Genomic DNA, 12,919 nt, shown 5'->3' on the forward strand with positions numbered 1-12,919 from the left:
CCATGGCAGCTCCTGGAGAGCCCACAGACCTTCCTGCAGCTGTATGCATGTCTATATGCACAGCATCCCAGAACGGGTTGGGCTGGAAGGGATCTCACAGGCCACCTAGTTCCAGCAGGGACACCTCCCACTGGAGCAGGTTGCTCAAGGTCCCATCCAGCCTGGCCTCGAACACCTCCAGGGAGGGGACATGCACAACCTCCCTGGGCAACCTGTGCCAGTGTCTCACTGAGGGGAATATGAGGCCCAAACCACCTCTGGTTAAGTTTTCAAAAGGAAGACAGTAGAAGAAGGTTAAATGATGTAAAGTGGATCCCAACAGACAAGTGAGGGCAGCCAGACAGCTCCTCTGAAGCAAAGAGCATCTCACTGTGCTTAGCTGGGTTGGAACTAATCTGTCCTGATCTTTGTCAGCACATAGATACAGGTAGTTATGGAAATAAACCTCCACCAAAACACCACAAACCTGGCCAAACTTTCTAGACTTCAAAGCTTGTCAATTCCTCTACCTCAGCCTAGTAAGTGGTAATTTTTCTACCCTACTGGGATATATTGTCTCAAGCTGAGATCCATCAAGGTCCAGAACTTGCTTTCTGCCTAGCTCAGAGCTCAGATTCTGCCTGCAAAGCATCAATTCCATCTACCCAAATCTAAAGGGGCACAAAAAAGTAGGAAGTGACTTTTCAACAGCTGTTGTGAAAGTGAGCATTAGGGTACAAAAGAACTTTCTTTCTGTTGTTTATTAATTGGTCTGACACATACAAACCAACTATGCCTTAGGACTCTGAAAACAAGCACCTTCCTGCTCAGCCCATGTCCAAAATGTTTCAGGCTGGAGAAGTGCTCAGGGCTCAGGAGTGAGCATTGCCATGAAAGTGCCACCAGAACCTTGGCTGTGTCACGTCAGACAAGGCGTGGGGAAAGCCCTCAGCAAATCAGCTGTGTACATACTCCCCAACATCAACAAGCACTTGGAACACCAACGGGTGCCTGCAGAACTTCAAATGCTCTCAACCTCTTCTGAGCCAGTTGTCTCTTTTCTCACTGAGTTCCTCTTCCACCCATTACATTTCTGCCCTCTTCATTTCTGAAGACTCTTGCATGCTCTCCACCCTCACACACTGCTCCCCAGCTTGTGAACCCTCCCCAGCCTGTGCCCCTGCATATCCACACACCTCGCAGTTGTGGCATTACTGAAGGAGGATAATCCCTGTGTGTTCAGACCTCCCAGCTACATATGCCAACGTCTCCATGGCTTTTAAAAGCCTGAAGCCCAGCACCTAATGGACTTTTGTTTCTCCAGGAACAGGTGTGGCAAACCAGCCCGAGACAGATTTATTGTTCATTAGTGTTTTTGCACAAGGCTCTGGCGGAGGTGTAAATAATCTGAGCTGTCAAGACTGGTCTCTAGCCCACAATCAATACTTTGGCTTCTGTCATAAGGCTAATTAAAGCCGCTCAAAAGTCACCTCACAAATGGCACCTCGCAATCGACCGCGGTCCACGCGACAGAATTTATCTGGGAGCTTGTTTTTCATGGAGATCATAAATATCCCTTATGTAACCAAAGCAGAACACGTTCAAACACGAGAGCAGAGGCTTTCCTGGACCCGTCCTGCTGGCCAGGTTGGTTAAGACTAAAAAAATTGAAAGCAGAAGCATATCTGGATGCACTAGCAATTTGGAATTTTATGGTTATTGCTTTCCAAGTAGAATTATAGGAGGTTAGCCTGCCCTGCAACTTCTGTTCACAATTGGTTTTCATGCTTGCACCCAGTGGTCCATATGAGAATCCCTCAGCAGATCAATAAGAGGAGCGAGCTCAGTTTATTGCTTTCTACATCTCCAGCATTTTTGCACAAACATTTCTTTATGGTGTCAAATGCTAACAGAAAACACGTTTTATTTTCCCTTCATTAGCACTAATTTTACTCTTCTGCTCTAAATCCATGGCATTCCTCTGTTCCATGTTCCACTGGCAGCACACTTCGTGTTTCAGACATAGCTTTGGGCCAGCAGTGGAGCAGATTCCTCCTCTGCACCCCCGGAGTACATACAGCGACACGTGGTGTAAATGTGCTGCAGATGAGCACCGTACAGTGCTCAAAGGCTTTTTTTTTGGGCAATTGCAGACAGAAGAGAAAGGCCTAGGAGCTGGCTGCTTACCCTGAAACGCAGGTTTGTTCATGCTGGCCATGCGTGGGCAGTAGTGCTGGCCAGGGAAGCCCTGGATGTGCACCTCCAGAGGCACCGGGCGGACCGAGGGGCGGAAGTTGAACAGACCCATCTAGGAGGAAACATTTGCTCTGGGTTTAACCTTGAAGTGGCTCACAGACTGCTCTTCTGGGCTTGTGCAGCACGTTTGGCCTACCTGATTAATGTTCAGCCAGTCAGCAAGGTCCCTGGCGTTGGCTAAAGCCGTGGACAAACCAACGACTCTCACGGGCTTCTCCGTGTGCGACGAAATGAAGTTTGTTCGAGACACGATGACTTCCAACACGGGGCCTCTCTCGTCCCCTAGGCAGTGACAAATCCAGTGCAAGAGCAGAAGGGAAAAAGAAAAGGTTCAGATGTCAAAAAGCACATTCATGTCCTAAGTACCAGCACACTTCCTCCAGTTGAGCAATAATTCTGATCAGAGCCAATAGAACACACTCACCTAGCAGATGGATCTCATCGATGATAAGAATGGAAACCTTCTGCACATAGCTTCTGTTCTGCCAGCTTCTGCTGACACCATCCCACTTCTCTGGGGTAGTAACAATCAGGTCAGCTTGGGCAATAGCTCTCATATCTGGAGTCACATCTCCTGTCAGCTCTACCACCCTGCAATCAAGAGAGATCTCAGGTTGACACAGCTTCAGAATGTTGCCATTTTCAAATACTAACTCCTAAATACTTTACTCTTGGAAACAAAAGAGAACTAAACAAAGCCGTTTTGGTTCTGGGCAAAGACTTCCAAGAGGATTTTCAGACCTGTCTGAAGTAAGTAATCCTGTCTCTGCCTTCCTAGTGCACGCCACAGGCACACCAAGTCCCATTCCTCAGCAAAACTTACTTTTTACCAAGCTTCTCTTCAATCCGAACCTTCCAGTCCTCGATTCTCTCCCGGACGAGGGCTTTTAAGGGCGCAATGTACACAGCCTGGAAAAGAAAAGTCAGAGAGGCAGAAGCTGAACCTTCATTAATTCTCAAACCTCACAAGTGCCAAATAATTTTGTGCCTTTTAGCTACATTTCAACAAAGATTCCTTGTCTGAGCTCTTTAACTGACCTACAAGAAGATTCTATTTAAAACAGAGTTAAGGTTCACTGATGCTTCTCTGGCCCCTCAACCACTAAAAGAAGCAAATCAATCAATAATAATTTATTGAAAAGGAAATTTTTTATCACACCATTTGAGTATTAAAATGTATTCTATATTGATATAAAGAATGTACTTTTTCCCCTCCAGGCCTAGAAAATCTGCAGAACAGCAAAACACCAACAATGCCATTAAAAAGCTGAGTATTTTCAGCAAAACATCACAATGCTTCTCGCAAAGAAACCTGCTCTGCAAGGGGGAGGGAACAGAAATGATGTGGGCAAACTATATTGATTTACAGATATCACATTTATCTGCCTGCAGTAGTTATTTAGAATAGGTCTGTGCTGTAGAATGCCTATTTTAGGTGTAGTATTTCTTTCACAGACAGCACTTCTTTTATATCTAATGCTTGTTTTAATCATACTCTCTATTTTTGATAGTTATTTTTATACAGTCTTTATTTTCTATGTAGTTATTTTATGTACAGTCTCTATTTTCTATAGAGTTATTTTTACACAGCCTGTATTTTCTACACATTTATTTCAGATAGTCCTTATTTTCTCTATAGTTATTTTTATACAGCTTTTATTTTCTACACATTTATTTTAGATAGTCTTTATTTTCTCTATAGTTATTTTTATACAGCTTTTATTTTCTACACATTTATTTTAGATAGTCTTTATTTTATAAATATTTATTTTCAGTCTTTATTTTCTCTATATTTATTTTCATACAATCTTTTTTTTCTACATATTTATTTTTATATAGTCTTTATTTTCTACATATTTATTTTATATACAACCTTGAATTTCTATGTATTTATTTTAAATACAACCTTTATTTTCTATGTATTTATTCTAAATAGTCTTTATTTTCTCTGTATCTATTTAATGTAGTCTTTATCTTCTACATATTTATTTTAGTCTTTATTTCTCTCTATATTTTTATGTAGTCTTTATTTTCTATATATTTATTTTATGCAGTCTTTATTTTCTCTCTATTTATGTAGTTATTTTCTATATAACTATTTTGTATAGCCTTTATCTTCTATATATTTATTTTACATAGCCTTTATTTTCTCTTTATATTTTTATGTAGTCTTTATCTTCTCTATATCTATTTTATATTGTCTTTATCTTCTATATATTTATTTTACACAGTCTTTATTTTCTCTTTATATTTTTATGTAGTCTTCATTTTCTATATAACTATTTTATATTGTCTTTATCTTCTATATATTTATTTTACACAGTCTTTATTTTCTCTTTATATTTTTATGTAGTCTTCATTTTCTATATAACTATTTTATATTGTCTTTATCTTCTATATATTTATTTTACATAGTCTTTTCTTTCTCTGTATATTTTTATGTAGTCTTTATTTTCTATATATTTATTTTATATTATATTTATTTTCTCTATATATATTTATATAGTCTTTATTTTCTATATATCTACTTTACATAGCCTTTATTTTATATAGTCTTTATTTTCTACATGTTTATGTACTCTTTATTTTCTAGATATTTATTTTATGTAGTCTTTATTTTCTATATATTTATTTTATACAGTCTTTATTTTCTATATATTTATTTTATACAGTCTTTATTTTCTCTCTGTATATTTGTGTAGTCTTTCTTTTCTATATATTTACTTTACATAGTCTTTGTTTTCTATAGGCTTTATTTTCTATATATTTTTAATGCAGTCTTTATTTTCTCTATATTTATTTTCCATAGGCTTTATTATCTACATGTTTATTTTCTATAGGTTTTATTTTATGTATATTTATTTTCTGTAGTCTTTATTTTCTATATATTTCTTTTGATATAGTCTTTTATACACCAGGGGTTTTTATGTATAGTCTTTATTTTCCACCTACCAGTTATTTATCCATTTATTGAGATACCACTATTCAGAGCTTTATTTCTTGATACTCTTTATTTTGTGTACACTGTTTCTTTCAAGCAGAATATCACTTTTCAGTATCATATTTACTGATAGAGGTATCTGTAGTTAAATACTCTGAAGCTTCTGCAGATGAAGCAGCTGCTACCTGAAGACTTCTCAGAGGTCCTTTAAAATGCAGAGGCAGGTGTGCAGCTCTGTTCAAGCCCAAAAGACTTGAAGCAGCCTTTGAGAATTGGCTCCTGTGGAAGCCCAACAGATAAGCTGCAAACCTTTGAGTATCTTCTTCACCTGGCTCAAACTAAGCAATCAGATGAAGATACTGACATTTCAAAGAGGAAAGAGGGATTTCTGTCCATGGTTTCTGCTGATTCCAGTGGTTCTTCTCTGGCTAAACTGCACAGATGCAAATTTCTCTTCCAAAGGCTTTCAAGGTAAAATGTTAACCAAGACAAGATGGCCAAGTCAAGATATAAATATATATTTAACTTGGAAAACGAAGCTCCAGAAGCAGAACTGTTCAGCTTTGAGGCAGTTTAACAAAACTAAACACAGGGGCAAGGAGGAAGAGACAATTGGCTTGTAGTAACTAATTGCAATGTACTTGTTTAAATGAGAGAGCCTGGGCTGGCTGCACTCCCATGGAGGGCAGCTAAGGGCTACAGGAGGAGATTAAAGCAGGACGTTCAGCTAAGCACAGAAGAGGAAATCCAGCAGGCTTCTCTGCCATCCTTTGAGATTTAACTCTCGTTGTACACAGATTAGCAGAGGAAGCCTAAAGTAGAGGATACAGGACCCGTTTGTGTCCAGCCAGCTATCAACTGCAGAAAGCAAAGCTGAGCTCCCCGCAGCGGTTTGCCGTGCGGGAAACCTGCCTAACACAAGCTGCTTCCAGTACTAACTGCTTTACTCACCTTGGAGGTGGGATACTTGTTGAACACCCTAAAGATGGCAAGTTCAGCTGCAACTGTTTTCCCAGAGCCTGTAGGTGCTCCAAGGAGGACGTTACAGTCTGTGTGATACAGTGTGTGAAATATCTGGGTCTGGATAGGGTTGAAGTGGGTGAATTTGTAGAGGGCTTCGTACTCGCGGTGTCCCAGGGCTGTGATAGGCAAAGGCTGGAGATCCAGAAGCTCTAAGAACACAAAGCAATCATTAGTGCACAACAAGAACTGCCAGGACACAACATTTACTATGAAGATAAGGGTATTAGATAGGTACTATGGAGATGAGATTCTGTTTTCAGTGGAAAGCAACTTGCATCTAGCTGTGGAAGCCCCTGCTTACTGCAGAGGGGGGTGGACTAGATGACCTGCAGAGGTGACTTCCAACCCAGACCATTCTATGATTCTGTGATTCTACATTGGAAATTATTTTCCTTAGTTTCTGCTATGACACCAAGTCCTCATTTGGGTCACTGATAAGGAATAACAACATAATCTCATAGCTCAGAAGTATCTCTGCAAGCACTGCTGTCAGTGTTCCGACAAACATCAACCAGCCACTGGCAGAAATTCAGCTCTTAGAGCTGTTTCCTTTCCACCCAGCTGCAGCAAGGTCTAAGCTCACTCTATTAGAGTAGAGGTACATCCAGCTTCTTAGTAAAACAGAACGAGGAGCCGGAGGACAGCAGAGTCTCTGCTTCTCAGATTCGAGCATAAAAGCTGCTCAAGAAGGAAGGATTCTTTGGAGTTTCTGAGTTGATGGAGTAATACAAATCAGATGAGTCCAACTAAATTCTGCATCTAATCCTTTGGACACGTAATTAAAGACATCATCTTAATAAACAAACAAACAGCCTTTCAATATGTGATCCTCAGTGGATCTCGAGGGCATCTGCTATCCAAACAAACGGAGACTGTGGAACTTGGAAGATGATATATAGAACCAGATTGGATTTGGAATCCTACCAAATTAAGGAGACTGCAGTGATTCTGCTATGCAGATGCTTGCTTTGAAGTTTGGTGATTCTTTTGGGTTCTTTTTTTGAGGGGGGGTGTGTGTGTGTGTGCCTGGAGGTCTCATTGCCTATTCAGGGTGCTTCATGTTGAGGTATGATATGGGAATCATAAAATCTACTGAGGCAACGATGCCTAATATTCTCCACGTGCTTTTCACTGATACCTTATGGCTGTTTCATCATTTCCCACTGAAACTGTGATTCTTTGGGCTCTGTTGAGGAGAAAGAAGGAGGGTTCTTTTATTTATTTATTTAATTTTTTGCCTAGCAGGGCCTCTATGTACTTCATTGCTGAGTGGAAACCAGATGGGAATTGAAATCAATTACCATAAATCCTAGAGGCTCCATAACTGGTGATGTGTAAATATCTTTCTGTTTCTTCTGAATAGTAGTCAGTGATCAGTCAATTAGATAAAAAGGTTACACATGCTCTGCCAGACAGCCTAGGTACAGGGTAACAATAGCTAAACACTTCACAAACACATGTGAATTTATGCATGCCAGAGGACATCACCGTGAGAGGAGGGAGGTTTTCTGAGAGCACCCCCTCCACAGGCTGCTGGGTGAGCCAAATGGAATCACAGAGGAAAGGTTTTACAATGACATCAGGCACAATGAATGTGTAAAGCAATTTATGGATCCAGAAAGAAGGGGGGAAAAAAGGCAGCAAAACACAAACATATGCTCCTGTGCCAAGTGTTAAAAGGGGAGGAGGGAGGGGGAAGGCCATGTCTTGATGAGCGCTGCTGGGTTGAAATGTGATGTCTGGGACTGGAATGGTGCTTGCTAGGATGGATTCATTTCAGTGAAGAGGGTAAAATGGTTCAGCCATCCTATCACTACAAGTCCAAGTCATTGTAAAGAGTCCCTTCTCAGCTTTCTAGCAGGCTCTTTTTTAAAGAGCTTCACAGTTAGTGAAGGAATGGTCTCAGTAACACAAACAGATCCATGCTTTGGGTGAGGAAGCAGAAGCTAAGAGATCTCTTTGCACTACCACCCGGCAAATCAACACGAACGAGACGAATGAAAGCAAAAGGGTCTCACTGGGAGTTACCTGTGTGGGGTGGATGTCTCTCTGGAAGAATCAAGTGCTGAAAGTTTATGATGCATACAGCCTCTGCTCCCAGCCATCTATCAGACACAGCTCGGATGTAATACTGAGAGGGAAGAGGCTCAAAAATGGGGATTGTGAACACCAGCTGCTGAGCTTCTTTGGTAATCACCTAGTGCAAATGTGGAGAGTACAATTACAGCACAGACAAGCCAGGAGCTTGGCAAAGCAGTTTGCCTCCACAAGCATCACCAAGCCAAAGCAATCATAGAACCAAGAAGGTTGGAAGAGATCAATGATGTGTGCAAAACTTTCATGCCTTTATAAGAGCTTTCGTCACTACTGGGAATGGATTTTGTTTGCATGGACTTAAGAAAGTAAAACTAAGGCTGACTCTTCATCTTCTTCCTTAGCAAACAAAACCATTACAGTCTGGCTTTACTTTTTTTTCCCCACTTGGCAATAGCTGTCCCAGCAAAGGAGGAGGAAAAGGAACACCTGAGATTAGAGAACGTCTTTTAAGAGGGAGAGAAATCTGCTGGAGATGGTCCAGTGGAGGGCTACAAGGATAACGGGACTGTAGCACTGCCTGGTGAGGAGAGGCTGAGGGCCCTGGGGCTGCTTAGTCTGGAGAGGAGAAGCCTGAGAGGGGATTTAATCAATGACTATAACTATCTGAGGGCTGGGGGTCAGGAGGGGAGGGACAGGCTCTGCTCACTGCTCCCTGGGCTAGGACAAGGAGCAATGGATGGAAGCTGCAGCACAGCAGGTTCCAGCTCAGCACAAGGGGGAACTTGTTGACTGGAAAGGTCCCAGAGCCCTGGCACAGGCTGCCCAGAGAGGCTGTGGAGTCTCCTTCTCTGGAGCCTTTCCAGCCCTATCTGGATGTGTTCCTGTGTGGCCTGAGCAAGACTGTACGCTCCTGCTCTGGCAGGGGGGTTGGACTGGATGATCTCTTTGAGTCCCGTCCAACCCCTGACATCCTGTGAGCCTGTGATCTTTGTGGGAGTCCAAGCTTACCATGTACCATGAAACTGAAAGCTGTCTTGTGGACCTGAAAATCTGCTTAGCTCAAAGCACTGTTTCACCTTACAAACCTGCAATCACCAGCTTTGTTTCTGTCTTGCTGGGAGCCTCTGAATCAACCACATTACCTGTTTTTTCTGAATGATGAAGTACTCTGAGTGATAAATGTGATCATTAGTAGGGTCTTCTACCCAGATCCACCAGGGCTCTCCAACTGTGCCATGTACCTTGAAGAGCAGAGAACAGCTTTGTTAAAGATGCAATAAGGTTCTCTAGATCATAGTATCATAGAATCAATCAGGTTGGAAGAGAGCTCCAAGCTCATCCAGCCCAACCTAGCACCCAGTCCTAGACAATCAACCAGACCATGGCACTAAGTGCCCCAGCCAGGCTTGGCTGCAACACCTCCAGCCACACAGACTCCACCACCTCCCTGGGCAGCCCATTCCAATGCCAATCACTCTCTCTGCCAACAACTTCCTCCTAACATCCAGCCTAGACCTCCCCTGCCACAACTTGAGACTGTGTCCCCTTCTTCTGTTGTTGGTTGCCTGGCAGAAGAGACCAGCCTCACCTGTCTCCCTTCAGGTAGTTGCAGACAGCAATGAGCTCTGCCCTGAGCCTCCTCTGCTGCAGGCTGCACCCCCCCAGCTCCCTCAGCCTCTCCTCTCAGGGCTGTGCTCCAGGCCCCTCACAGCTTTGGCGCCCTCCTGTGGACACCTTCCAGCACCTCAACATCTCTCTGCAATGGAGGAGCCCAGAACTGGACACAGCACTCAAGGTGTGGCCTGAGCAGTGCTGAGTAGGGGGCCAGAATAACCTCCAGCTCTCTGAATGATGCAGGCTCATTTTGCTGCTGCCATTCTCTGAAGGGAATTGTTTGCTTTCTACTTTTTGTACCAATTACAGCTACACCTGCAAATCTTCAGAGCCCTCTTTTAAACAGCTTGCTAAAACACTATGTGTGATGATGATGGGGAAGCACTTCTGGGTGCCAGTGGTTAGACTGAAAGCAATTAATCATTGAAGAGAGAATAAAAATGTTTTCAGGTTTTTTGTTAATTTACTCTGATAGAAATTTAATCTACTGCCTGAACAATAAAATTAAAACAAACCAAAAAGGTAAAAAATGAGAGAGTTTTGCCACTTTTGCCAAGTATCTCTATACAAATTCACACTAAAAGAGCTCCAGAAGCTGAATTAATAGAAGGAAGATGTTTCCAAAGCAATTCTGAGGAGAAATGTACCAAGGGGGCAGGTAAAAAATAAATCAGATTTTTGCCCAAGTTTTGCTGCAACTTTAGAATTCAACTTATATATATATATATATATCTACTTATATATATATATATATATATATACCAACTTTTATATATATATATGTATAGCTCTGTGCAGCCCCAGTTGCAGGTTGTGAAAACAAAGCAGCAGCTAAATTCTGCAGACAAATCTACCAAGGGGCTGAGAAGTGACTTTGTGTTAAATGTTTAATAGGAATAATGAAGATGATCACAGTTTAATGTGAGGAGCAGAGGTGGATTTGGGTTTTGGTCATCCAGGTAAAGTGGATGAAAGGTTGAATGAGAAAAGCTTGCTTCATTCCTAGAAAGCAACCTCTGCTTGTAGCAAAAGGCAGGAAGAATTAATTCGTGTTGAGAATCAATTCAAATCACTCTGTAATAAATGCAGGTAGGAAACAAAACATTCACTTTCTGTATCTTGATTGTTAATCTCCCATTCACATGTCTAACTTGGTAAAACTTCCCAAAGCAAAGCAAAAAGCCTTTGGGCAGGGACTCTAAATTCTCCAGTCACCTGGAATGAGGCTGCAATTGAGTTGTGGTGAAGGTAAATTTGTCATCTAAGGGATTTAAAAATTAATTTCTGAAGCAAAGAACAGATTCTCCACATCCACTTCTCAGGATAACTTCCCTAGAGTGCAAATCTCAGAGTGAAAACAGAAACCCAAGCCTGCCCGCAGCAATCTCTGCCTCGGTGCCGCAGGAGGCTTCAGGAGGAGCAGCAACAGCACAATGCCCCCACGTGGAGACCTGCATTTCCTTTGGATTTGTCTCCCAGCTCTTTCTGAGGAACAGATTCCAGCTCGCAGGGCATGGAAATGTGCAGCTCCTACACTCCTTTCATATACATTTGCACCACAAAGCAGAGACGAGTTCAATCCCAAAGCAGAGAGGAGTTTAACCCCAAACGCACCACAGTTTGTTCAGACAAGCCCTGGCCGAAACGAGGCGCAGAGGCTGGGACTGCACAGCTGCAGCGCCACGGAGAAGGAGCGAGGGGAGCTGGCATCCATCGGCTGCCTCTGGAGGCTTCAATTCCTGCCTCAGACATCATGCCCAGCTCAGAGAGGCCATCTGGGCCTCCCTCTTCTTGCTTCTCCTTTTTGGGCACACACCTCCAAGCTGTGTGTGACTACAACTACCACTCAAGGCAAGCACTTGCCTCGAGATGTTCTGATGAGTGTAGCCCTGGCACAGCTCATGGGAACCAAAGCAAGACCTTGGAGTTCTGCTTCCTACAAAAGCCAGGGGAGGTCCTTCTGGTCCCATTGGCAAATCTGCTTTTTAGCTAAAATAAATAACTTTTTTCCCCCTTCCCCTTATCCAAACAGCTGCAGACTCCCTGTGGTCATCCCCTTCACTGCAGGTCAATGAATGCTTCCTGACCTTCCTCCACCTGCCTTACTTCCTGTACCTGATCATTCCAGGTGAAGTCAGGAGCGATGCTCAGCCGAACTCGGAGCACCGTGCGGGTGATTGGCTGAATGGTTGCTTCCATGAGGATGGAGGGGATTTGATGGACACACTGCTTCACCTTTAACCCAATCTTCACATGGTGCAGCATATGACCTGCCAAGAAAACATCAGCTGCTAACAAATTTGCATTTGCAGGAGAAAAAGTAACACAAGGCTGACTCTGGAGTGCAGTCTTACTGCTTGCTTGGTTTGCTCTCAGGTGTGTAAATGCCTAACTCTGCTGACCTGGCAGGTCTCAGTGTTTTGTAATGTTTAACTGGAATCAGCAATTTAGAGCCTAGAAAAATCAGTAGAACCCCCCCTCTCCCCCCTCCCGTTGGCTAGAACTAAGGGTTTTAAACAACCATTAAGAATTCACACTGAATACATACTATGTGGAACTGGTTCCCTTTCCCTTCCTGACTTCTTTGCCCAGGCTCTTACCAAGCCATCCAGCCCTTCTCACATGAATATTGACCTTTTTCTTCATGAAGGGCATGCATCTGAACACCTACAACTCCTTCTTCTATCATTCCTTCTCCACTTCCTCCTAAAATTCCTTCTTCTCCAATTCCTCCTCCTCCAACTCCTCCTAAAACTGCTCCTTCTCCAATTCCTCCTTCTCCAACTCCTCCTCCAATTTCTCCTTCTCCAATTCCTCCTAAAATTCCTTCTTCTCCAATTTCTCCTTCCCCAGTTGCTCCTAAAATTGCTCCTTCTCCAATTCCTCCTCCAATTCCTTCTTTGATTCCTTTTTCAATTCCTTCTCCAATTCCTCCTTCCCTAACTTCTCCTAAAATTCCTCCTTCTCCAATTCCTTCCTCTCCAATTTCTCCTCCAATTCCTGCTTCCAATTTCTCCTCCAATCCTTCCCTCCTCAATTCCCATGCAGTGATCCAAAGCAGACAGAACC

At 42.7% G+C, this 12,919-nt stretch overlaps 1 protein-coding gene across 2 annotated transcripts in view; it reads right to left on the reverse strand.

Annotated features, from left to right (window-relative positions):
- ASCC3 (activating signal cointegrator 1 complex subunit 3) overlaps positions 1-12,919 on the reverse strand; it is a 161,512-nt gene that overhangs the window by 61,825 nt on the left and 86,768 nt on the right. For both annotated transcript variants that reach the window (XM_064170382.1, XM_064170383.1), the window contains exons 22-29: positions 11,966-12,120; positions 9,379-9,477; positions 8,228-8,396; positions 6,128-6,348; positions 3,059-3,144; positions 2,660-2,826; positions 2,372-2,517; positions 2,167-2,287 (exon numbers count right to left, since the gene is read on the reverse strand). In XM_064170382.1, coding sequence (XP_064026452.1) covers positions 2,167-2,287; positions 2,372-2,517; positions 2,660-2,826; positions 3,059-3,144; positions 6,128-6,348; positions 8,228-8,396; positions 9,379-9,477; positions 11,966-12,120 — 1,164 coding nt within the window. The remainder of the gene's footprint in view (positions 1-2,166; positions 2,288-2,371; positions 2,518-2,659; positions 2,827-3,058; positions 3,145-6,127; positions 6,349-8,227; positions 8,397-9,378; positions 9,478-11,965; positions 12,121-12,919) is intronic.

Source organism: Pogoniulus pusillus, chromosome 33, assembly GCF_015220805.1.
Source record: "Pogoniulus pusillus isolate bPogPus1 chromosome 33, bPogPus1.pri, whole genome shotgun sequence".
Lineage (NCBI taxonomy): Eukaryota > Metazoa > Chordata > Aves > Piciformes > Lybiidae > Pogoniulus > Pogoniulus pusillus.